Source organism: Mesoplodon mirus (genome assembly GCF_964341445.2).
Source record: "Mesoplodon mirus genome assembly, chromosome: 16".
Classification (NCBI taxonomy): Eukaryota; Metazoa; Chordata; class Mammalia; order Artiodactyla; family Ziphiidae; genus Mesoplodon; species Mesoplodon mirus.
Window position 1 is genome coordinate 30,505,208 of NC_138992.1, and position 27,979 is coordinate 30,533,186.

General features: G+C 35.9%; 1 protein-coding gene across 1 annotated transcript in view; it reads right to left on the minus strand.

The window, feature by feature from the left end:
* Positions 1–27,979, minus strand: part of ZFPM2 (zinc finger protein, FOG family member 2) — a 483,882-nt gene that overhangs the window by 370,084 nt on the left and 85,819 nt on the right. The window contains exon 2 of the mRNA XM_082601162.1: positions 9,514–9,672. Coding sequence (XP_082457288.1) covers positions 9,514–9,672 — 159 coding nt within the window. The remainder of the gene's footprint in view (positions 1–9,513; positions 9,673–27,979) is intronic.

A 27,979-nucleotide genomic window follows, 5' to 3' on the forward strand; every position in this document is an offset into this window, starting at 1 on the left:
ATTACCTGAAAACAACCTCACAAGAAAACAAGCAATGAGAAATTGTGGCTTATTTCATGCCACCAAATCAGGGTAACATAATCTTCCAGTTAGTATAATAAGTCTAAAGAGCTTTCAGTATAGCGCTCTCATTATATCAAAATGCCAACTCTACTTACTGCACACTGGTTTATATTGACAGAGTCTTTAAAGGAGGACCAAAAGAAATCTTTTAAGCACACTCCTAATTTATTTACTTTATCCTTGAAAATGTCTTGTTTTTTTGTATGCCCTTATCTTGACTGACATGTCATGTGTAATAAGTGTTAAAAATACCTTGAAAAAGTGAGTTTTCTACTTCATACAGCCAGGCTTCTTCCAATGTGTCCATCTCCTTCTATAAGGATTACATAATGATGGACATCAGAAAATGAAATTAGCTCCCATTCTTTGTAAGTACAGTAACCTAGGTTTGAATTTGATATTAACCATTAGTAATTTTGTGACTTTGGCCAAGTTACTGAACCTTTGGAAGTCGCAGGTGGAAACAACATCCACCCTGCAGGACAGTAAGTTGATTAGAGATGATACATGTACAGCAAGATGTCTGACTTTGAGGAGCAGTCACCAAATGGAAGTTGTTATTACCATTATTATAATTGTTATAATTGGTATGTAGTCTCAGTGCCAATCTCTGGAATCTCACAGAACTACTAAAAGAAGCTGAAACAGCAATCTGCATTCGTTATCAGTATTTGCTTCATTGGTGTAACACATTGTTATTTTTACTTGACCTTTTAAGAACAACAAAAAACTGACTGACTACATTACTATAATTAAATTCATCTTACCGCAGTTTTCCACATTTCCCTTTACACATTCTGTGTCTAGCACTACCAGAGGTAAAGACTGTCCCATCAGGTAATGGAAGGGCAAATGCTTTAATACTGCCTGTTGCTTCTCAAATGATAATCAAAACATTGTGACAGGGCTTCCCTGGTGGCGCAGTGGTTGGGAGTCTGCCTGCCAATGCAGGGGACACGGGTTCGAGTCCTGGTCTGGGAGGATCCCACATGCCGCGGAGCGACTAGGCCCGTGAGCCACAATTACTGAGCCTGCGGGTCTGGAGCCTGTGCTCTGCAACGAGAGAGGCCGTGATAGTGAGAGGCCCCGCGCACTGCAATGAAGAGTGGCCCCCACTTGCCACAACTAGAGAAAGCCCTCGCGCAGACACGAAGACCCAACACAGCCATAAATAAATAAATAAATAAATAAAATTTAAAAAAAAATTATAAAAAAAAAACATTGTGAGAAATTTTACATACTAACAAGAAACTATGAATTTTATATTAGAAGATTAAAAGCTTTGAAAATCTTATTTGATTTAAACCTAAAAAATGCTAGTGTAGAACCAAGAAAATATTTTTAAATCATTTATGATGTTTAAAAATAAAAAGCAGAAAAGGCATGGCTACTTCCAAGAGATCAGTTTCTCTAAAATAACATTTTATCTCAAATTATTATGGGACCAAAAGTAGGATTCAAAGTTGTCAACCATATTAATTCCATATTATTAAAATTAGCTTCTCAGGCTTCCCTAATGCTATTCACACTTGTAATTTTCTTTAAATAGAAAAATAAATTGAGAGTTAGTAGATGTAAATGATTGGCAAACTAGTGTAGATCTGCATGAATTGTTTTATATATTTTTTTAATTTGAGCAACATAAACTTGAAAACTGTATTTTTAATTTAGAATAACTATTTATATAATTACTACTTGACCAAAACTACTTCCTTCCAGTAACATGGGCTCTTCATTCTACCCAAAATACCACTGAGAAAATGTAGCAATAAAAGGGCTTAAAAATATATAGTTTCCCTTTATGGTATTCAGCTAAAATCAACGATTAATTAAATAACTAGATTAAAAGTGAAAAAGTCAATCAATAATTCAGATGTCTCCTAATATACAGATGCTTAGCTTTACATATATAAAATAACAGGAGATTAAATAAATTCTTACTTTTCTCCTGAATTTCAACATTGTAGGAAAAACAACAAACTTACACTAAATTTTATAGGTCAAAAAATGTTCTCTCATTTGCAGAAACCATAACAACAAAGCAGAAAAGACAATTTCTCTAAATGGTAAAATATGGCTTTATATTAATTTTCAATTTTTATTATAAACAATAATAATGCTGATAAAATAAAGATATAACTAAAACAGGCAAATATCTCTTAACATTTTACATAGTCAGCAGAAGCAGAATGAAACACACTGTATTACAATATGAAATTGTTTCATAAATTATAATTATGTAATTATATATTTTATCAAGTTTTACTATATCTAAAAAATGCCTTTAGCTGATTGCACAATGGAGATTTGTTAATGGTCAGCTCACAGAGAAAACAATGAATTTAGTTCATCATATGCAAAAAAGCAGTATATATTATCATACATGATTCATATAAATGATATCATCATGACTCATTTCAACACTGCATAAAATCACTCATGTTAATTTTGTTGAAATTTTTATAATGATATATCTGGGATCAAAGATAAGGTAAACAGATAAAGCTTGATCTGACTCTTACAAATAAAATACTAAGTCATGGACAAAATTTGAACACCCTCTGGTTCAAAAGAAAAAAAAAATGAGAAAATGCTGACTCCCTGTAAGCACAAATTGCCTTCAAATGCTCCTTCATTTTTTCAATAATTGTGGCTTAAGAAAAAAATCAAACTGATCCAAACATAACTATGTTTTGGGGATTTTAAGATGGCCAGAAATTTCTATGTTCTAAAAAGAATTACTTCCATTTTGCATTGTTCGATGAGTTATGCAAGAAAAATTTAATGATTTTTAAATAAATTAAAAAAAAAGACATACTGGATCCAGGAAAACAGAGGGTTTGCCAAGGCACAATAATGTCATGTGGAGGGAGGGGGAGGGGCAGAGAAGGGAAGGGAGGTCTGTGCCAAGCAAAGCTGGGGGCTGTTCAATCAGCTCTATCAGGGCTCCATCAGTGTCTCCACTCCAGCCAAATCCAGAGAAAACAAGGAGTCAAAGGTTCAGGTCAATAAGCTTATAGGCGATTTGCACAAACAGCTCCTCCAGCAAGGTAAAAAACAAAGTCATATTGGCTTTTCTTTTTTATTCCTTCTCTTTGAACTCCCTGGTCCAAACACACCCTGGAAATGCCAATGTTATATGCAAGAATTTTAAAAGCTCAGCTTCTTAATCCCGTTAAGAAAAAGGAACAAAGTCGCCAGTACAGATCTCCTTCCTTATTGAACTCAAAGTGAGTATGGTAGAGCTGCCTTTTGCAGATTCTGATTCCAGTTGCCCAAGCATCAGAGGAAGCAAAAACGTGTCATTAAAGGCATAAATGAGGAGGAAAGAAACCAAAGTGACTGAAAAGGATTTATGAAATATCTGTAAATAGATTTTCTGAACGAGAAAAATAATAATAAAATGAAAAGAAGAAAATAGGAAAAAAAATAGCATGAACGTTTGACACTGGATCAAGTGAAAAATAAGCAGTTACTAACTCCCACAACCAAATCTTCATGAAGCTGTGCTTTTTCTTCCTCTTCTTCTAGTATTAAGAACCTAGATAATATTTTTGTGGCTTTACTTAACATGGAATGGTGACAAATGCCAGTGATCCAGGCTTTAATTTATTATAGTCCAATGAGAAATATGGCTTTTCCTCAGTTATTTCTTAATTTTTAGTCAAAGCTACAGAATGACACAAATGATAGAAAGAAAGGAAGGAAGTGGGGGAGAGGAACATTCCAATGAGTCTGGCAACTTATTGGCAGGAATAGTTAAGCACAATGATGAGATGATTCTGATTCTCATGCCTCCTGTTCCATCTTTCTGATTCAAGGATGTGAAAATTTATAGAGAACATATACCCAGCTCTGGTGTTCTGGAAGGGAGCAAAGTGATTCATATCAGCCTCAAACACCCCCAAACTGTTCTTCCGTAAACTACATTAATGAGCTACAGATGGAATCTCATCAAGCCTTTGGCTAAAGGGATGATTCTGATTGGAGTTATCTGTATCTCCTGACAGCTTCCCCAATTCGCTTGCTTCCATTTCCTGCTTTAACTTTTACTTTCTGCAGACCTTCCTCCTCTAGGTATATACAAACTGTGTCATGACCATGCCTTTTCTCCCAGTTATACCTCAACTCTCCTCTGTGGCTCACTCAGGCCTTCCATGGTGGTAAGAATCCAACAGATTCCTAGAGCTAGAAGTTCCACAGGTATGGCCACACCTCTCTTACTTCCCCCAGCTCTCTGCTGTCCTCTTCTGGCTTCCTGCAACATTAGCCTTATAGGTACAGCCAACTTGACTCTGGAGTACTGGAAGCTCACGCCCTTCCCTCAGGTCTCCACTCAAAGTTCACCTACCCTATCATCACTCCTTATAAATTACTGACAGCATGCAGTGCACATGCACACAATGGCGTTCTATCACCCTGACTGTGTTGTTTTTCTTCATAATGTTCAACATCACCCGTCATATTATACAATGCGAGTTTGATTGTGTATTATCTCTCTCTCATCTCAAGAGTAGCGGTGGACTTTTGTCTACTGCTGTATCCCCAGCACCAGGAAGAGGGTCTGACACATAGCAGATGCCTAATATATGAGTTGAGTTGTATTGAATTCAATCTATTGAACAGAACTGGAAGCTTCTGCCAACCTAATTAAATATCTGTTTATGTTTGCTTTTGGTTTGGTATTAATTACTTCTGGGCCTAGAGCTAAATCCAAGTCTGAGTAACTCAGGCTCTTTTCTAATTTCTTTAAGATGCTTTGCATTTTTCTACTTTAAAGCCGTTTTAAAGGAGAAATATGACTTTTACTTTCTGCATATTACCAGGGTCAAATCTTTTTGAATGTGGTGAGAACGCCCATTGTTACACTATATGTTTCCTTATTTTATGGCTTTCCATTATGCCCCTCTTTTTCAACCCCAATCTTTTCAGACTGAAGAGCTCTAACATTATTAATTCATCTCTCTAGGTAAAGCACCACACCCAGTGATTTCTCTGACAATTCTCCATATCTAGATAGTAGGACTAGAATTAAGGTTTGTTTTTCTTCCAAAATCAACTTTGATGACATCATTTCCCTTTCAGACTTTGTTTAGAGATGATGTCATCAGAGACCAGTTTGTAAGGATCCTTGGTAACTTTTCCAGAAAATCATTATTGATAACTCAAAGTTCACTGACATGTAGTTTCTTTGGAGATTTTTGTTTGTTTGTTTGTTTGCTTGTTGATAGCATTACATTCTAATAGCCTAGTGATACTGGCCTGACAATTTTCTTCCTGTTCACATATCCTGTGACATCCTCCTGGAATGTATCCCAAGACATGTTAATTTACTTTAGTCATTAACAAACTTGAATATTGCAGTGAGGAAACAGTCTTCCAAATAATTAATAATAGTAAACCCGTTTTAGAGCTGTTCCAATATCAGCCCCACTATAAAACTTACTGTCTTTGAGTTTATCCAAGAATTGCTAATGTATAAGAGTTCCCACCTGCCAGTAGTGACATAACTAAAAGCTCCCCAGGTTGCTTTCCAGACCACCTATATTTCAATTTACATTAGTTTGCTTAGCTCTAAACCAATATTGATGTACTTCCATGTTTACTCTATAAACCAGAATAAAGGCAGACAAAAGTCACTGAAGCAAATAATCCAGTACCACAGGAAATGTGTAGCACTCATGGACCCAGCCTTGATGTCTTCGTCATCTGCAAATTCAAGGAAATAATTCTTGCTTGTTTCCTTCCTCTCTGAGATACGGTAAGGCAAGATGCCAAATGATCTAAACTCACTGCACCAAAGGGGATGATGCAAATTGAAAGTATTGCTTTACACTTTGCTAAAATTCTTAAAATCTAAAAGTACCAAAGCAACTTTGAAATATCATCTTTTTATAAATATAATTCATTTCATTCATTTCAAAGATGAAAAATAAAAAACATGAAATATGCAACTAACCCAAAGTAAAAAGTGAAACAGGAATCTGCAACAGAATTGTCAGATTCATATTTTAGGCCTGAGACTATAACAAGGTTTTATTAAAGTGATCTTTTCCATTTTTAATTGTGATTATTTATGCTTAGATTTGTATGATTAAGAATTCTACACATTTAAAGATGACAAAATTCTGACCAACATTTTTTGACATTTCTGTGGAATATTACATTATGAGAGTGATTTGGGTCGCATTTAATCACATTTTATAATATAACTAGCAACTTTACTAATATTAATAGACACTGAGACGTGTAAAAAAAAGCCTTCCCATCTGACAACAAGAGAATAGATAATATCCATGTGGAACTGAGAAAAATAACACAATAAGAGTCATTCTAAACACTGAAAACATCCTGTATAATGTAGAAGGCTCAATTTCAAAAGGAAGAAGTAACTTTTACCTATGATAAGCTATGTCTCTACAGAGTAGAGATTTTCCTTTTCTTCTTTTCTAAAAAGGAAAGTTACAATAGCATAGATTGCTTTTATACAAAATACAGTTGCTAAAGTATAAATGAAGATATATTGTAACTATATGTGTATCTCAGTACTCTTCTCTGACAATGTGTCAAGATACCTTGTTTGGAAAACAAGATACTCTAACCATGTTTTTGCGATCTGAGATTTTAAATTCCTATCCTTTGTTTGATAAGAAAAAAGCATTTGATGTTCAAAAATGTTACCCCTGGAACCCAGTAAAACATCTGTGTCATTGCTAGATTTTGATCATGGCTAGATCTTTAGACAAAGAAACTTCCCAAGTAATCCAATTCATTTTCTTACATATACTTACAATTTTTAAGTTGTCATAAATGATTCAGAATATGTGCAAAAAGTATGTTTCATCAGTGATCCCAACTTAAAAATATTTTTCTTCAGAAGAACAATTCTTACATGCTTTTTCAATCATGACACTGGCATCATTAACCATTTAAATACTTATATGCTTTTAATGCCTATCTATCTTTTTCCCTGCAACTGGCAAGAAAACATAATTATGTGTCACTGAGACTAATATGTAAATTTCTGCAGAAAGATTAGATTCTAATTTTCCAGAGAGGACATTTTCTCTTCCTATTATAGTTACTCAACTTAAATGAAAAATGAATCCCTGGAATCCCTGTATGACCTCAAGGGGCTGCAATTCATATCAAAGAGTTGTCTCTCTTTCACACCAGTTCCTACTACTTCAGTGGGAATTCCCTGGTCTCACATTCTATGAGAGTAAAATAATGAAATTCTTTTCCTATTAAATAAGGCAACAGTGGTTTGAAATAGTAAGAGTAGTATTTATCCTAAAAAATATTATGTGAAAATTAGAATTCTTATTTCCACCTATCATTACTTTCTAGTTTCAAACTAAACATTAGAGAATTATTTGTACAATATATTAACTAATTATATATTATTTAATACATTATCTATATCATATATTAAATATTATTTTGATATATTTTTCAACTTTCCAATTATTTATCAAAGTTAAAAATATCCACTGAACAATGTTCTTAATAATTGTATTTCAGTTCTTTTTTTGTTGTTGTTCCTCAAGGCCTGTCATTATTTTTCATGAGTTAAGACTCTGTTTAATATAGATGGAGGTTATTATTCTGGGACCATAATTATGTAATCCTGTAATAAGCATCTGCCATAAGTCTATTTTCTTCCAAGAAACTACTAACTTAAAACTTGGAGTTCTCTTTTCTTAAATACAGGCCATCACCAATGATGATCCCAAAATGTAAAATACACCTAATAATAACTATCATTACTGCCTCCCTGGATTAATAAGTTGACAAAAATGTCTGAATCCATGCACTCACTCTTTTAAGGACAAGGGCAAGAAGAATAAATGATACTTTCTAGCTACTGGTTCCTTCTTTTATTGTAATCCCCCAACATAAGGTAGGTGCTATACAATGCACTAAAGGATATATTTCCTGATAAAGATGGAAAATGGGATATCTTCAAACAGATTTAAAAACTCTTCCTCTCCAGCCAGCTCTAATATGTATTGCTGTGGGTGTGTAGCATCAAGAAATGGTTCTAACGTCCAAAACAACAAGAGAAAATACTAATTTGGCCTGAACTCTGAGTGACTACTAACTAAGAAGGCCTGTTTGGTCCATACCATTCTTGTTTTCAACCAAAAGTCTCTGATGAGGGAGACAAGGACCATGTTACAAAGCCACCTTGAGGTCTTCAGGAGTTAATGGTCAAAGTTTTTCTGAACTTCAATGTATCCCACTGCTGGTGCTGCCATTCCATTTCCACAGTCTTAGGGCATGGAGTTCTACTGACCACACGGATGGGAACTGGCTGGCTTCTTTTGTTTCTAACACACCAGAATCAAGAGAAAGTTATACTGAGGTTTTAATAATATGTATCAAATGTATATTTGGTGACTGAGGCATGCATATTAGCAGTTTTGGGGGAAGCTATATCAGCTTTCTTGATTTCAGACTGCCAATTCACATCATCAAATTCACACAAACAGGTAAAAAAAAATCACTCCACATAACTTCTCTGTCTGCCTAAAAAATAAAAACGGTGCATTCAGAAACACAAACAGACATACAGACATACAGTCATGCCCTCTGGGAAACAACCATGGTAAAATCAATAAAAGTAGCTATTCTAAACCAAGGAAGTGATCCAAACACTTGTGAAATTATACATTGGTGTGGGAGGTACAGAAGACCCATCTCACTTGCCGAGGCAAAACAATCAAATAAAGAAATTAAAAAGAATCATAAGAAACCTTAAACTCATTTTTGAAAAAAGCAAGTTAAAAATGAGTATACATGCCCAATGAGGACATAGTTACTGGCAAGGCCACTTGGCTCCAAGTCAAGGTTGGAAATAGGCAGAGATATAGTGTCTCAGGTTCTTCTTCTGTTATAAAGTTAGTATGTAAAAAGAATATCTAGAAGAGAGAAAGAGCGTGTATTTTCTTATTTGACAATATCTAAAAAAGCACCATTCTCAATGTTGAAAGTCAATGTCAAACAGTTAAGGCAATCATTTTTCAAAAGGAATGAGCTAGAAACTTGGGTGGGGACTCTGGCCCATTCCCTTCTTACCCTCAATGGCTAATTCAGTGCCTTGCAAAAAACTGACATTCAGTAAATATTTGTTGAAGGGATAAACAATAAACATTAAATGTATTATAGTTATTTGGCCAACCAACATGAAAATGTTCACAGTTAATTTGCCAATCAATAGAAAACTATGTGTTTAAATATACAATATGGCTTATGGATTATAAAATTTCTTTTATCCTTCAAAATAATATTGTATGTTTAAAAAAAATCTTGCATGTATTTTTAGACTGTTGAATTATGTATTTGCACTCTCAACACTCTTCCTCCACTCTATCAGTGCATTTTTCAACCATACAAAATCATCTGAGTAAACAGACTCACATATCGCATCCAGCCATTAATGATTACCTTTGTTACAAAAGTATTCCACTTCTTCACAGCTCAGATTTTCAGGCCCAAATTCTGTGGAAAAGCTTTCCTCCAGTGGAAAGTCCCCTTTTGAGATGATGTCTGTTTCCTCCGATGGACATTCTTCTTCTTCCTCTTCAATGGCATCTTCTAGCGGCCCTTGAAAAAGAACAGGGACACTGTACCAAAAAACATCCAAAGAAGAGAGTGAAATAAAATCCTTAAATAGGGTCTTTTTGATTAAGATGGTGAGGAAAATGTATTCTATGGCTAGGCCATGTAGTACCAAGGGTACTCACACAAGATAATGTCACATCCATATCAACAAGTAATGTTGACCTATGATAAGAAGTGGAAGGAAACCAGGTCCTGAAGTTACTACACAGAAAGCAACCTCCATCTCCCATCCTTCCCCACCCCCAACTCGAAGCCCAAAGCTTGTTCTTTTATTCTCTCCTAAAGAGCAAAACTGTGCACTTTATGTTCATTTGTTAGAATTAACTGCCTGGTAAAGAGTACAAGTCTCTTTTACACTGTTGTACAATTTTACCTGAGATTTTAATAAAGATTTAAAGTAATTGAATGCATTTTAATTGAACTGAGATTTTAATAAAGTCTATACTTTTAAAAATCCATCTTAAGAGTGGATTCCAAGAAAAGATTTCATTATATGTGTTTGAGGCTTGGAGAAAAATTACATATTTCTCTCCCTGATGAAAGCATAACCCTGTTCATGATTAATTGAATTTTTTCTGAAATGAAAAGTAGTTTTCTAATGAAAAAATGTAATTTGTATTTATGTGATACTTTTTCTGTAATAAAAATACAACTTCCTTAGAGTGAATGAGAGTGAGGTGCATTACATTAATGGACCTATTTCATTGAAAGGAAAGGGAGGGCTATAGTTGTTGAGATGGATCTGAAGTGGACAACGTGGGAATACCACACTGCCGATTGTGAATTTCCGACTGCCCAGAAGAATCAAAGTATCTGACTCATTTTACTAAGCGGAAGCCCACATTTGCTCGTAAAGAAGCACTGTAGCATTTCTTCCAAAGAACACAATTATGGTAATTTGTACTAATTGTCACTCATGTCAGCAGTCTAATCAGACAGGCTAAATACTTAAAAGGCTTAGGCAGTCTCTTTCTCTTACTTCTTGGAAATGTGCTAAGAAATTTTCAGGACCAAAGCAGAAATTTTATAAATAATTTAAAATAGTGAATTTATTACAATCTTCACATATGTTGTGTGAGCAAACAGGAATAGGTACATACAGCACAGTGATATATGGGCTGTTTTCCCAAAAGCAAGTTCCCAAAGGGCTGAATTCACATGACACATTTTCATGGAGAGAATTAGTTGCTTTGGATAGAAATTAAGGGACATCCAAGAAAAAATTCTTACAGAGTTTCTTTGTGCTTTTTAAAATTTATTTTTTCATCTTTTCTCCAAAATAACAAATGTTAAGGAAGAAAGAATGCCCTAATTCCAAACACTCTGGTAATGTGTTGGGGTTTTTTTTCCACTCCAGGTGGAGCGTTAAAAAACCATAGATTCTGTTTTAACACAAACCACATTCAAAACCATGGGTCTCATATTAGGTTTTCTCTCTCATTCATTATTTCAAGTAATTTATAATCTTTCACCTTTTAAAACAATTATGTCAAGTAGCAAGACATGCAAGGAACATACAAAATAGTAATAAGGTAAAAGACTACAATCACTAAAACAGTTATCTGAATAATTCAATTAATAATTGCAAGTCTAACGAGGAATAAAATAGAATATCTTCCATGTTTTTATTTTGTTCAAGCAACAATTTTAATAAAAAGTTTGGTCAAAAAAAGACACCTAGACTGTCTCATTTGTGTCTCACGTAGGACTTTCAAAGCACTTTCTTATATAATCTTTAAAATAACCCAGTGAGGTAGGTAACTGAACAATTATTTAAAATATTCTGACTTAACAAGTTGGCTCCAACGGTATAATATAAAATTAAATCATTAGAAATTAAATGGAAAATCTCATGTGAAAATTTGAAAGAAAATAAACCCACAAAGCATTGATATAGACTTAATAAAAGTCTAACCAAGCCATTCACATATACAAACATGTTAAAAAAGGCCTGTATATCACATATAATTTTTTATCAAAGATTATAAGATCTTAATTGACAGTACAGTATTCTATATTCCAGGGGCTGTTTTATTTTATGTTGGCTATCAATTTGAAATTCAAAGCATGTAACTGAAAAGAAGCACTTATTTTCAAAAACAAACTACAAAATTCCAAATAAAAGGTAAAAAAATTATTGAGCTCATTGTTCAAAATACATGAGATCTCATTGTCAATATTTAGAACAGGCTAGAGAAAGATGATTTAATAATTTCTCCCAAAGCACATGTCAGATTGATATAATTTACTGTACTTTAAAATGTCTAACCATTTCTTTAGCCATGCTATCAAATCAGGCTCTGGCAAAAAAGATTTCTCTTAAAATGTATAGTATTTATGGTTTAAGATTAGATCTCACCCTACTCTCTATATTGCATGTTTCTTTAACTGGAAAACTTACAGATAATCGGTGGCTATAAACTAACATTTTAAAAGGTAAGAGACACTTGAAGCACAAGTACAATTAGTAGCACCAGTGAAGGAGGGAATGAAGGAACCTCCCGTGTATGGGTTAGTGGGCACAGAAGTCCACTTCAGAAAAATCACCACACGTAATTTGACACAAATAATAATATCTACTCAGAAAAGGCTTAAGACTGAGCTCTATGTGCCCTCATGGAGAAAATTACTTTTGATTGAGGCCACTTGGCAGGCAAGTGTAAGGAAATCTGAATTTCAGCTCTTCAATTGCCTTTGATTTATAGATATTCAAACACACTCACGAGAATGAATAGTCAATGTTTATATATATAAATATTTACCTGATTTTAAAAATGCTAATAATTAACTGTACAGCCTAAAGCTATGAATACAATGATGCTGTACGTTGGGCACATAATGCTGTTAATCATCTCTCAGAATGTAGAGGTACCTTTTATACTGGATGAATAATACAGATTACTGAAAGATTCTGGTGGGTGCAAAGTAATACTTCTGTTTTCAGAAAGGGAGACAACTGGGTACTCAGGAACCATTTGAATGACAGCTGCTTCTGCCCCCCAAAGATAAAGCTGAAGCTAAGAAGTGTCATGCAGATTCACAACACCTGACAATACCGATCACCCTCCCAATGTGCAATAAAGCCTTAGTTATCCAGTACCAAAAGTGATATTGCAAAAGCTGGGCCTACGTGTGGGAGAATTTTTCATCTGGTGGTTGTTTCAGTGATCTGGAGTTGGTAAAGGACAAAAGGAAAGTTCAAGATTAAGTAGTCCTACCCTATACAAAGGTAGTATAATCACTGAATGAAATGAAAGTCAAGAATTGGATTTGTATGGTTAAGAAGCACTTTCCAGATAAATTAATTTACCTTTGAGGAGTATCTATTCCCCAGATAAATAAATTTATGAGAAAATTATTGCTATGATTTCAGATGGTTAAAGAAATCCCTGAAACCCATCCAAAACCACTGGAGGAAGAGCTAGATGACAAAACAAAACAAAACAAACAAACACAAAATATATCTCCTATATTTTTTCTAGTGAAAAAATATAGGAGATATATAAGGATTAAAAGAAAAGAGAATTAAAATAAGCAATACAAAGAGGCTATGCAAAAAATGATAAAGATCAACATCATAAATATTAAATCAAATATACATGTCTTTCAACGTATGTTGTCTTGATAAAAAACTTCCTACCTTGGTAGCCTACTATAAACTAGACTAATCCTCACTTAAATGTCAGACTGTCTTTGTTCATATAAATTCAAAGCACTTCAGAATGAGGCACCCAAGAAAGAAATTAAATCCTACAGAAATTAATATACATTGCCAAGTATGAAGAAGGAAAAGAAATGCCAAATTCTATGGTTCTTATGCAATATCCCCAAAAAGGGTTTCTTTCTCTTAAGCACTCACTGGCATTAATTTATTATAAATTATTTTAGTTAGGTTTTGCATGCCTTTTGATTAAAACAAGACAAACACTTTGTCACAATGGAACTATAGAGAGCATTCAGTCTCCTCTCCATGCATTAATATTCTGAGCATTCTAGAGGCTGCACAAGACTAGCCACCTAGCAAAATGAGACGGTTTCAGAATACTGGGCAGCCTTGATTGCAACTGACAGGTGGGAAGAAAGTCGAATTAAAATATTATCATTCCCAATAATTGCAATAATCCATCACAGTGTGCTCAGAAATTCTGCTAGGTGAGTTTCCTCCAAAAATACAGAAATATTCCCACACTTTTTTATTCTGGTGCTTCTTAAGGTATGCCATTTCAGATCATTTTTTTATATCTGATAGTATTATTAATATTAAAACTTATATCAAAAAATTTTATTAAATTATTTTACTCATGTACAGAACAAAGAATATGTGTGATGAAATAAATTTCTCAAAATATTAATGAATTAATGAAAATGAAAATGGTGTATTGTCTCCAAGTTGCCAGCTCCTATTTTGTGCTCCTTAAAAGTTGTTTGCAAAAGATCCACTCAGATAAAGGAATAAGAAGGTATGTAAAACCTTCTAATATATCTAAGATATCTCCAGATCTGACAATTTAAGCAATAATATATACCATGCTTTAATTATTACATAATAATTGGGCCACATTTATCATGTAATGCTACCTTTCAAAAAGTAAATATGAAAATATAAACTAGGAATAAATTCTGGTTTACGTTTAATATGTAATACACAAATATGTCAAAACTCTATACAGGTATGCTGTATGTTAGTTGACAGGTAAGAGGGAATTGATATAGAACTTTCCATTCTAAACTTATGTTATATTCTCTACAAGTGATAGAAATGCAGCAGTAGACTAATATTTAAATTGGATGTCTCGTTACCAAATCCTCTGTATTCTAGCCTCATATATCTTTGTTAATTTCAGGATGGTATTCATAAAACACAAAACATAAAACCCTTCTAACAGGAAAGATTATTAGTTTCATATGTTCTGTACAAATATGGCCTGTTTGTTCAATTAGAAATGGAAAATAAAAATGCAACTCTAAATTAAAAAGCAGAATCCACAAAAATGCATCCTTCCCCATCTCATTATGGAGTAGGAACATTTCTATCTTTAGAGTACTAATATCTTTTTTTTTTTTTTTTTTTGCGGTACGCGGGCCTCTCACTGTTGTGGCCTGTCCCGTTGCGGAGCACAGGCTCCAGACGCGCAGGCTCAGCGACCATGGCTCACGGGCGCAGCCACTCCGTGGCATGTGGAATCTTCCCGCACCGGGGCACGAACCCGTGTCCCCTGCATCGGCAGGAGGACTCTCAACCACTGTGCCACTAGGGAAGCCCATAGAGTACTAATATCTTTTTACTAACTTTATCTGGGGCATATTTTGCAGCTCCCAGTAGTTCCTCTCTTAAGAGTTTTCAGTTGCTACACTCAGATTCCTTATAAATCATAATTATCCTGTAGGCACACCTCAAAATGCTACTCACTTGGTTCCTATTACATTTGTCTCAAGCATATCCCACAGAGCCATTTAATGAGAAGGGGCAGGGAAGAGGGATGCTCTTTGGACAGTGCAAATCCATACTCACTCATGTAATTGAGCTTAACAGCAAGAATAAAACCTTATTTCTGTAGTATAAAAAAGTAGTATTTTAAACGAGCAAGTTCTTCCTGCAGTCACTCACTTTTAACAATAGTTGCATCAGGGGATCTAGTAGGAAGGAAACATTTTTATTAATTTTTCTCTTATCTGCCAGAAGAATGTTGATTTTTTTTCATTTGCGTTTGTTGCCTGCAGGTAGCAGACCAGAGAATCACATGGTAGAAATTCTTCTTTTTGATTAATTTCTTTCCATGTGTTAGGTTATTTCTTATATATAATTGATTTGGGGCTTTGCTCATAGCTGTGCATCTTTTTTATATCTGTACCAACTGCTGTCCTTCAATCTATAAAGTTGAAGGAAATTACCTGAATTTGTTAAGTTTATTAAAAATGAGATCTGTGAATATTTAAATTGAGTTTTGAAATGTTAATGCAAAAAAAAGATATTAGAGAATTTTTAATGGAGGGTTCAATTTGACCATACTCCATTGTAAAAAGAAGAGAAGAGGGTCAGGTTTTATTCAAATTGTTTCTTTAGGGGGAAAAGTGAACTCTTTGATTTTATAAAAATAGAGTAATATTCTTTGCTACAAGGTTTTTTTTGGCAATTTTTATTAGATGGCGGTATTAACACTTCTTATATGTAAATCTGAGAACACTTTAAATTCTTTAATTTTTTTCCCCTGAAATGCTTTGTTTTGGGAACTTTCAAATTAAGTGAATAATGCTAACAAGAAAATAATTTTGCTTAGAACATATGCAAACCCAGCAAGAAGCAACTAATCTTACATAGTAAACACTGACATCACAGGAAAAACAAAGTCAGATGAGAAAATCCAGATAAATTTGAACCAGAATCTCTAATGACTAATTTACTCCCAGGCATTGAAAAAAATCAGTTCATTAATGACTGCCTTGTGCATTGACCCAGGAAGTCAGTGACAGAGATGGCACTGAAATCCACATATTTTGTAATCAGGTCTCAGTCCAGAGCCCCATAAAGCTTACTAAAGATGGTAACTCTATCATAAAGAAACATGAAAGTATATTCATTACTAAAACTATATATTTCTTATGATTGTGATGTATTTCAATAATAAAAAGCCCTTAATAAGTATAATAGATGAAAGTGTGGTATATTATTTTGCTCTCTTTATGAGACTTTCATGTATTCATGTATTTATTCATTCATTTGTTATTCATCTAACCAATATTTACTGAGGGTGAAGCACGTGGCAGGCACTGTGTTGGGTGCTGGGTTAATAGCAGTATACAAACAAGGTGGATGGCCCCAGCCAGAAGTGAGCGGATAACTGGGTGAAGGAGACAAACTTTACGCATATAATGCATGCAATTTATTTTTTTTAAAAAGATACTCCATTTTAACATGAGGAGGGCAGGAAAGGCTTCTTAGATATCTTAAATTCCAGTTATTTGTACATTTTTCTTTTTCCTCTGATATAATCCTATCTTACTTCCATCTGTGACTGGAAGGAGGAAGTATGGTACCCAGCATTTAATCAGGTCATTTAATTCACAGTTATTCAAATAAGAATTTTTTAGTTGAATTTAATTGTCATAAAATTGAAGACCAAATCAAGGAGGATAATACTAGGTCAATTATTTTAAAAGATCTAGATGCATAGCTTTAATTATTACTAATTATTAGGTTGGCCAAAAAGTTCGTTCGGGTTTTACCCCTATGGAAAAACCCGAACGAAGTTTTTAGCCAATCCAGTATATTGTTGGAGGAAGTTTATTCTGCTATCAGTCCTTTCATGGTTGTTCAAATCAGGTGCCATCTACCCACAGCCTGCCAGAAGTTTTTTGGGGGATGTGGAATCAGGCAAGCAGAAAATTTTCCCCAAAGTGAATCCTGCTGTCACAACAAAACATCAGGTATTATTCAGAATATGAATACAGTACATTAGATTTTTAAAAGCACTATGGGTAAGAAAAAAAAAGGATTTGAACCTATCCATGGAACCTCTTAGATATGATATGTGGGTGATAAATATTTCTTAGGTGAATTAATCAAAACATAATTTTATAGACTTGTACAAGAAAAAACATCCATTTTCTTTAGAAACTTCAAAGCACCATCAAAATATAGCTGGTATTCTTATCTAAGAAACTAAATTCTGCAAAACTAGTTAATAATATCCTACATAGTTATATAACAAAATTAAATTAGTATAAGTAAAAGAGATTTTTTTTTTATAGCTTATCTTATTTAAATGGAGATATGAAAAATAGGGGGAAAGGGGAGCCTGTAGTCTTCTGACTCTAGAATGGATATATATTTCTTTATCTTTCTAGAGCAAATCAAAGACAATGTATATATTGATTTTTTAAAAAGTTCTCAATAACAGCAAAAGCAATAGCCAAACAACAGATACTAAACAAAGGACTCTGATTACTAATTTCTTAAACAATTTCATAAGGCAAAGATGAATCAATATGATCCTTAAAAACATTCAGTATGCATTTGTCTCATAAGCAACATATCTGTGTCATATTAAAATATACAGCAAGCATATGGCTACATGCAGGAAATAAATGAAAAATATCACCACAAATATTTGGGGGAATTTTTTTAATTACAAGAGAAAAATCAATAAGAATATTTGCATCAAGTTTTGGTCACTGTATATATAAACTTTTTTTTCCTTCTTAATAAAATTTGAATCTGATAACCCCCACCTCATCACACAGATCAATTTCCCTCTACTTATTCCTTCAGTTTAATAACACCCTTTCTGACCCTGCTTTATTAAAATGATTCTTTACATGTGCAATTAATTACTGACTGAACCTTCTAAAAAAACATTTTATAAAATAACTGCTCTCAAAATGATGCCTGATTTCACTGTCTGACTACAGTTTGACAGCAAACAGTGGTTCTCTAAATGTCATCCCTGGACCAGCAACATTAACGTCACCAGAGAACTTGGTAGAAATTCAAAATTAATTGTCGGGCTCCACCCCAGATCTGATTTCAGAAACTCTGAGGGTGAGGTACATCAATCTGTGTTTTAACAAACCCTGCAGGTGATTCTGATGCATGCTCAAGTTTGAGAACAACTGTGCAGGAATATAAATGCTAGAAGTTACTTTGTAATAGTACAAATTATATTTTTTGTTATCATTTAATAGAAACAGTATAATATTTTGCAATTAATACAGGCTCCATGGAATCAGACTCCCCAACTTCAAACTATACCACAAAGCTACAATAATCAAGACAGCATGGTAGTGGCACAAAAACAGAAATATACATCAATGGTACAGGATAGAATGCCCAGAGACAAACCCACACACATATGGTCACCTAATTTACGATAGAGATAAGAATATACAATGGAGAAAAGACAGTCTCTTCAATCAGTGGTGCTGGGAAAACTGGACAGCTACATGTAAAAGAATGAAATTAGAACACTACCTAACACCATACACAAAAATAAACTCAAAATGGATTAAAGACCTAAATGTCAGGCCAGACACTATAAAACTACCACTTGGTGTCCCTAGAAATGGCTGCCCCAAATCTCCATTTCTCGTATTTCCACTTCTGTGCAACTAGAAAGGCTCCAGAATTAATGAACTGTTAAAAAGAATAAATATCTTGCTTCAAGATGGCGGAGTAGAAAGACATGGAGATCACCTTCCTCCCAACAAATACATCAGAAATACATCTACATGTGGGACAACTCCCGCAAAACACCTACTGAATGCTGACAGAAGACCTCAGACTTCCCAAAAGGAAAGAAACTCCCCATGTACCTAGGTAGGGCAAAAGAAAAAAGAAAAAACAGAGACAAAAGAATAGGGACAGGATCTGAACCTCTGGGAGGGAGCTGTGAAGGAGGAAAAGTTTCCACACACTAGGAAGCCCCTTCACTGGCAGAGACGGAGGGTGGCGGGGGGGAGCTTCAGGGCCACGGAGGAGAGCGCAGCAACAGGGGTGCAGAGGGCAAAGCTAAGAGGTTCCCGCACAGAGGATCGGTGCCGACCAGCACTCACCAGCCCAAGAGGCTAGTCTGCTCAGATGCCGGGGCAGGTGGGGGCTGGGAGCTGAGGCTCAGGCTTCGGAGGTTGGATCCCAGGAAGGGGACTGGGGTTGCTAGCTGGGAGGGAGGCCGGGAAAAACTCTGGACCTGCCTAATTGGCAAAAGACCATTGTTTCGGGGTGCGTGAGGAGAGAGGATTCAGAGCACCGCCTAAACGAGCTCCAGAAATGGGTGTGGGCCACGGCTATCAGCGCAGACGCCAGAGACAGGCATGAGATGCTAAGGCTGCTGCTGCAGCCACCAAAAAGCCTGTGTGCAAGCACAGGTCACTATCCACACCTCCCCTCCCGGGACCCTATGCAGCCCACCACTGCCAGGGTCCCATGATCCAGGGACAACTTCCCCGGGAGAACACACAGCATGCCTCAGGCTGTTGCATCTTGAGGTCAGCCTCTGCCGTCACAGGCTCACCCTGTATCCTTCCCTCCCCCTGGCCTGAGGGAGACAGAGCCACCTAATCAGCTGCGACTTTAACCCTGTCCTGTCTGGGTGGGGAACAGACGCCCTCAGGCAAGCTACACACAGAGGCAGGTCCAAATCCAAAGCTGAACCCCAGTAGCTGTGTGAACGAAGAAGAGAAAGAGAAATCTCTCCCAGCAGCCTCAGGAGCAGAGGATTAAACCTCTACAATCAACTTGATGTACCCTGCATCTCTGGAATACCTGAACAGACAACAAATCATCCCAAAATTGAGGCAATGGACTTTGGGAGCAACTGTAGGCTTGGGGTTTGCTTTCTGCATCTAATTTGTTTCTAGTTTTATGTTTATCTTAGTTTAGTATTTAGAGTTTATTATCATGGATAGATTTGTTTATTGATTTGGTTGCTTTTTTTTTATATATAGATATATATATTTTTTTCATTTTACTCTTTTGTGAGTGTATGTGTATCCTTCTTTGTGTGATTTTGTCTGTATACCTTTGTTTTACCATATGTCCTAGGGTGCTGGCTGTCCATTTTTTTTTTTTTTTGGTATAGTTTTTAGCGCTTGTTATCATTGGTGGATTTGTTTTTTGGTTTGGTTGTCCTCTTCCTTTTAATTTTTTTCTTATATTTTTAATAATTAAAAATTTTTTTCTTTTAATAACGTTATTTTATTTTATTATATTTTTTCTTTCTTTCTTTCTTCCTTTCTTCCTTCCTTCCTTCCTTCTTTCCTTTTCTTCCTTCCTTTCTTTCTTTCTTTCTTTCTTTCATCTCCCTTTTCTTCTGAGCCATGTGGCTGACAGGGTCTTGGTGCTCTGGGTGGGTGTCAGGCCTGTTCCTCTGAGATGGCAGGGCCGAGTTCAGGACATTGGTCCACCAGAGACCTCCCAGCTCCATGTAATATCAAATGGCAAAGGCTCTCCCAGAGACCTCCATCTCAATGCTAAAACCCAGCTCCACTCAACAACCAGCAAGCTACAGTGCTGGACACCCTATGCCAAACAACTAGCGAGACAGGAACACAATCCCACCCATTAGAGAGAGGATGCTCAAAGTAATAATAAGTGCACAGACACCGCAAAACACACCATCAGACATGGCCCCACCCACCAGAGAGACAAGATCCAGCCTCATCCACCAGAACACAGGCAACAGTCCTCTCCACCAGGAAGCCTACACAACCCACTGAAGCAAATTTAGCCACACGAAAAGACACCAAAAGACAATGGGAACTACAAACCTGCAGCCTGTGAAAAGGAGACCCAAAACACAGTAAGTTAAGGAAAATAAGACAGAGAAACACACAGCAGATGAAGCACCAAGGCAAAAACCCATCAGACGAAACAAATGAAGAGGAAACAGGCAGTCTACCTGAAAAAGAATTCAGAGTATGATAGTAAAGATGATCCAAAATCTTAGAACTAGAATGGAGAAAATACAAGAAACACTTCATAAGGACCTAGAAGAACTAAAGAGCAAACAATGATGAACAACACAATAAGTGAAATTAAAATGCTCTAGAAGGAATCAATAGCAGAATAACTGAGAAAGAAGAATGGATAAGTGACCTGGAAGATAAAAGAGTGGAAATAACTACCACAGAGCAGAATAAAGAGAAAAGAATGAAAAGAATTGAGGACATTCTTAGAGACCTCTGGGACAACATTAAATGCAACAACATTCGAATTATAGGGGTCCCAAAAGAAGAGAAAAAGAAAGGGACTGAAAAAATATTTGAAGAGATTATAGTTGAAAACTTCCCTAATATGGGAAAGGAAATAGTCAATCGAGTCCAGGAAGCACAGAGAGTCCCATACAGGATAAATCCAAGGACAAACACGCAAAGACACATATTAATCAAGCTATCAAAAATTAAATACAAAGAAGAAATATTAAAAACAGCAAGGGAAAAACTACAAATAACATACAAGGGAATCCCCATAAGGTTCACAGCTGATCTTTCAGCACAAACTCTGCAAGCCAGAAGGGAGCGGCAGGAGATATCTAAAGTGATGAAAGGGAAACACCTACAATCAAGATTACTCTACCCAGCAAGCATCTCATTCAGATTCGACGGAGAAATTAAAACATTTACAGACAAGCAAAAGCTAAGAGAATTCAGCACCACCAAATGAGCTTTACAACAAATGCTAAAGGAACTTCTCTAGGCAGGAAACACAAGAGAAGGAAAAGACCTACAATAACAAAGCCAAAACAATTAAGAAAATGGTAATAGGAACATAAATATCAATAACTACCTTAAATGTAAATGGATTAAATGCTCCAACCAGAAGACACAGACTGGCGGAATGGATACAAAAACAAGACCTGTATTTATGCTGCCTACAAGAGACCCACTTCAGATCTAGGGACACATACAGACTGAAAGTGAAGGGATGGAAAAACATATTGCATGGAAATGGAAATCAAAACAATGCTGGAGTAGCAATTCTCATATCAGAGAAAATAGACTTTAAAATAAAGATTATTACAAGAGACAAAGAAGGAGACTACATAATGATAAAGGGATCAATCCAAGAAGAAGATATAACAATTGTAAATATTTATGCACCCAACATAGGAGCACCTCAATACATAAGGCAAATGCTAACAGCCATAAAAGGGGAACTCGACAGTAATACAATCATAGTAGAGGACTTTAACATGCCACTTTCACCAATGGACAGATCATCCAAAATGAAAATAAATAAGGAAACACAAGCTTTAAATGATACATTAAACAGGATGGATTTAATTGATATTTATAGGACATTCCATCCAAGAACAACAGAATATATTTTCTTCTCAAGTGCTCATGGAACATTCTCCAGGATAGATCATATATTGGGTCACAAATCAAGCCTTGGTAAATTTAAGAAAATTGAAATCATATCAAGTATCTTTTCTGACCACAATGCTGAGATTAGGTATCAAGTACAGGAAAAAAATCTGTAAAAAACACAAACTCTTGGAGGCTAAACAATACACTAAATACACAACTAAACAACCAAGAGGTCACTGAAGAAATTAAAGAGGAAATCAAAAAATACCTAGAAACAAGTGACAATGAAAACACGATGACACAAAACCTATGGAATGCATCAAAAGCAGTTCTAAGAGGGAAGTTAATAGCAATACAATCCTACCTCAATAAACAAGAAACATCTCAAATAAACAACCTAACCTTACACCTAAAGCAATTAGAGAAAGAAGAACAAAAAAACCCCAAAGTTAGCAGAAGGAAAGAAATCATAAAGATTAGATCAGAAATAAATGAAAAAGAAATGAAGGAAACAATAGCAAAGATCAATAAAACTAAAAGCTGTTTCCTTGAGAAGATAAACAAAACTGATAAACCATTAGCCAGACACATCAAGAAAAAAAGGGAGAAGACTCAAATCAATAGAATTAGAAATGAAAAAGGAGAAGTAACAACTGACACTGCAGAAATACAATGGATCATGAGAGATTACTACAAGCAACTCTATGCCAACAAAATGGCCAACCTGGAAGAAATGGACACATTCTTAGAAAAGCACAACCTGCCGAGACTGGACCAGGAGGAAATAGAAAATTTAAACAGACCAATCACAAGCACTGAAATTGACACTGTGATTAAAAATCTTCCAACAAACAAAAGCCCAGGACCAGATGGCTTCACAGGCGAATTCTATCAAACATTTAGAGGATAGCTAACACCTATTCTTGTCAAACTCTTCCAAAATATAGCAGAGGGAGGAACACTCCCAAACTCATTCTACAAGGCCACCATCACCCTGGTACCAAAACCAGACAAAGATGTCACAAAGAAAGAAAACTACAGGCCAATATCACTGATGAATATAGATGCAAAAATCCTCAAAAAAACACTAGCAAACAGAATCCAACAGCACATTAAAAGGATCATACACCATGATCAACTCGTTTTATCTCAGTAATGCAAGGATTCTTTAATATATGTGAATCAATCAATGTGATCAACCATATTAACAAATTGAAGGAGAAAAACCATATGATCATATCAATAGGTGCAGAAAAAGCTTTCGACAAAATTCAACACCCATTTATGATAAAAACCCTCCAGAGAGTAGGCATAGAGGGAACTTACATCAACATAATAAAGGCCACATATGATAAATCCACAGCCAACATTGTTCTCAATGGTCAAAAACTGAAACCATTTCCTCTAAGATCAGGAACAAGACCAAGTTGTCCACTCTCTACAACATTAATGCACAGAAATCTCTGCATTCCTATACACTACTGATGAAAAATCTGAAAAAGAAATTAAGGAAACACTCCCATTTCCAACAACGAAAAGAATAAAATACCTAGGAAAAAACCTCCCTAAGGAGACAGAAGACCTGTATGCAGAAAGTTATAAGACACTGATGAAAGAAATTAAAGATGTTACAAACAGATGGAGAGATATACCATGTTCCTGGATTGGAAGAATCAACAATGTGAAAATGACTCTACTACCCAAAGCAATCTACAGATTCAATGCAATCCCTATCAAACTACCAATAGCATTTTTCACAGAACTAGGACAAAAAATTTTTCAATTTGTATGGAAACACAAAAGACCCGAAATAGCCAAAGCAATCTTGAGAAAGAAAAACAGAGCTGGAGGAATCAGGCTTCTGGCTTCAGACTATACTACAAAGTTACAGTAATCTAGACAGTATGCTACTGGCACAAAAACAGAAATATAGATCAATGGAACAAGATAGAAAGCCCAGAGATAAACCCACGCACAGATGGTCACCTTATTTTTGATAAAGGAGGCAAGAGTATGCAAAATGGAGAAAAGACAGCCTCTTCAATAAGTGGTGCTGCGAAAACTGGACAGCTACATGTAAAAGAATGAAATAATAACACTCCCTAACACCATACACAAAAATAAACTCAAAATGGATTAAAGACCTAACTGTCAGACCAGACACTATAAAACTCTTAGAGGAAAACATAGGCAGAACACTCTATGACATAAATCAGAGCAAGATCCTTTGTGACCCACCTCCTAGAAAAAGGGAAATAAAAACACAAATAAACAAATGGGACCTAATGAAACTTAAAAGCTTTTGCACAGCAAAGGAAACCATAAACAAGACGAAAAGGCAACCCTCAGAATGGGAGAAAATATTTGCAAACGAAGCAACTGACAAAGGATTCATCTCCAAAATATAGAAGCAGCTCATGCAGCTCAATATCAAAAAAACAAACAACCCAATCCAAAAATGGGCAGAAAACCTAAACAGGCATTTCTCCAAAGAAGATATACACATTGCCAACCAACACATGAAGGATGCTCCACATCACTAATCATTAGAGAAATGCAAATCAAAACTACAATGAGGTATCACCTCACACCAGTCAGAATGGACATCTTCAAAAAATCTACAAACAATAATTGCTGGAGAGGGTGTGGAGAAAAGGGACCCCTCTTGCACTGCTGGTGGGAATATAAATTGGTACAGCCACTATGGAGAACAGTATGGAGGTTCCTTAAAAAACTAAAAATAGAACTACCATACAATGCAGCAATCCCACTACTGGGCATATACCCTGAGAAAACTATAATTCAAAAAGGGACATGTACCACAATGTTCATTGCAGCTCTATTTACAATAGCCAGGACATGGAAGCAACCTAAGTGTCCAATGACAGATGAATGGTTAAAGAAGATGTGGCACATATATACAATGGAATATTACTCAGCCATAATAATAAATGAAATTGAGTTATTTGTAGTGAGGTGGATGGACCTAGAGTCTGTCATACAGAGTGAAGTAAGTCAGAAAGAGAAAAACAAATACCATATGCTAACACATATATATGGAATATAAAAACAAAAATGGTCCTGAAGAACCTAGGGGTAGGAAAGGAATAAAGATGCAGACGTAGAGAATGGACTTGAGGACACAGGGAGGGGAAAGGGTAAGCTGGGGTGAAGTGAAAGAGTGGCATGGACATATATACACTATCAAATGTAAAATAGATAGCTAGTGGGAAGCAGCCACATAGCACAGGGAGATCAGCTCGCTGCTTTGTGACCACCTAGAGGGGTGGGATAGGGTGGGTGGGAGGGAGACACAAGAGGGAGGAGATGTGGGGATATATGTATATTTATGGCTAATACACTTTGTTGTAAGACAGAGGCTAGCACACCATTGTAGGGCAGTTATGCTCCAATAGAGATGTTTAAATAAATAAATAAATAAATAAATAAATAAATAAATAAATAAATAAATAAAAGAAAATAATAATAATAAAAAAAAGGTCAGACACTATAAAACTCTTAGAGGAAAACACAGGAAAAACACTCTTTGTCATAGACCACAGCAAGACCTTTTTGACCCACCTCCTAGAGTAACGGAAATAAAAATAAAAAAAGACAAATGGGACTTAATTAAACTTAAATGCTTTTGCACAACAAAGGAAACCCTAAACAAGACAAAAAGACAACCCTCAGAATGGGAGAAAATATTTGCAAATGAAAGAACAGACAAAGGATTAATCTCCAAAATATATAAACAGCTCATGGATCTCGATATCAAAAAAACAAACAATCCAATTAAAAAATGGGCAGAAGACCTAAATAGACATATCACGAAGGAAGTCATACAGATGGTCAAGAGGCACATGAAAAGATGCTCAACATCACTAATCATTAGAGAAATGCAAATCAAAACTACAGTGAGGTATCACCTCACACTGTTAAGAGTGGCCATCATCAAAGAATCTAGAAACAGTAAATGCTGGAGAGGGTGTGAAGAAAAGGGAACTCTCTTGCACTGTTGGTGAGAATGTAAATTGATGCAGCCACTATGGAGAACAGTATGGAGGTTCCTTAGAAATCTAAAAATAGAATTACTATATGACCCAGCAATCCCACTACTGGGCATATACCCTGAGAAAACCATAATTCAAAAAGAGTCATGTACCAAAATGTTCACTGCAGCACTATTTACAATAGCCAGGACATGGAAGCAACCTAAGTGTCCACATTGACAGATGAATGGATAAAGAAGATGTGGCACATATATACAATGGAATATTACTCAGCCATAAAAGGAAACGAAATTGAGTTATTTGTAGTGAGGTGGATGGACATAGAATCTGTCACACATAGTGCAGTAAATCAGAAAGAGAAAAACAAATACTGTATGCTAACACATATACATGGCATCTAAAAAAAATGGTACTGATGAACATAGTTGCAGGGCAGGAATAAAGACGTACACATAGAAAATGGACTTGAGGACACGGGGTGGGAGGGGGAAGCTGGGGTGAAGTGAGAGTGGCATGGACATATATACACTACCAAATGTAAAATAGATAGCTAGTGGGAAGCAGCCGCATAGCACAGGGAGATCAGCTCGGTGCTTTGTGGCCACCTAGAGGGGTGGGATAGGGAGGGTGGGAGGGAGGATCAAGAGGGAGGTGATATGGGGACATATGTATGCATGTGGCTGGTTCACTTTGGTTTGCAACAGAAACTAGCACAGTATTGCGAAGCAATTATATTCCAATAAAGATCTATTAAAAAAAAATACAGGCTCCATGCCCAAGTTAAGCATAGACACCTTGTTTACTGCAGCTGATTGTCTGTGACCAAAATACTTTTCACCTGGGCCACTCAGTATAGTCACTCCTGATTAGTGGCAGGTTAGGTGTGTTTATTTAGTGCTGGTTAATTGTTCTCCCAAATAATGCCAGAGTCCAGCAAGTGCCCTAATCACATCATTTCAGACAATTCTGGGGTGACATGGAATAGACTGTAGCCGCTTCAGGCTGATCCCAAATGTTACTTCTTCATACCCTCCTAGGAGTCCTGGATAACGGAAACAATTGATCAGGAAATTTGATTAAAAAGCTCCTCATGTGTATCTGTCTATGGTATAGAAAAAAGTCTTTCTACAAATGGGGACAGCATCTCAATTTTTAAAATTTACAGTTTGCTGTGTGAGTCTTTTGAAGACCAAAAGCTTCAAACAGCACGGCATTCTCCCTATCCTCCTATTCTGAGGGTCTAGCGTCTCATGAGATAAAAAGGAAGGTATTTCCTTGGCAGAATAAAAGGTATTCTGCCAAGTCAGGCAGAGCAGGCCCATCAATCAGTGGCAATCACTGAAGCAAGAGGTCCCAGCCAGATCACACACATTCCTCCACTCATCATCCCTCGCTCCAACCCCTGATTATAATCAGGCTGGGGCACAACCCAAGAGTGGTCTCCGGGATTTTATGGAGCAGCGTCGTGGCTA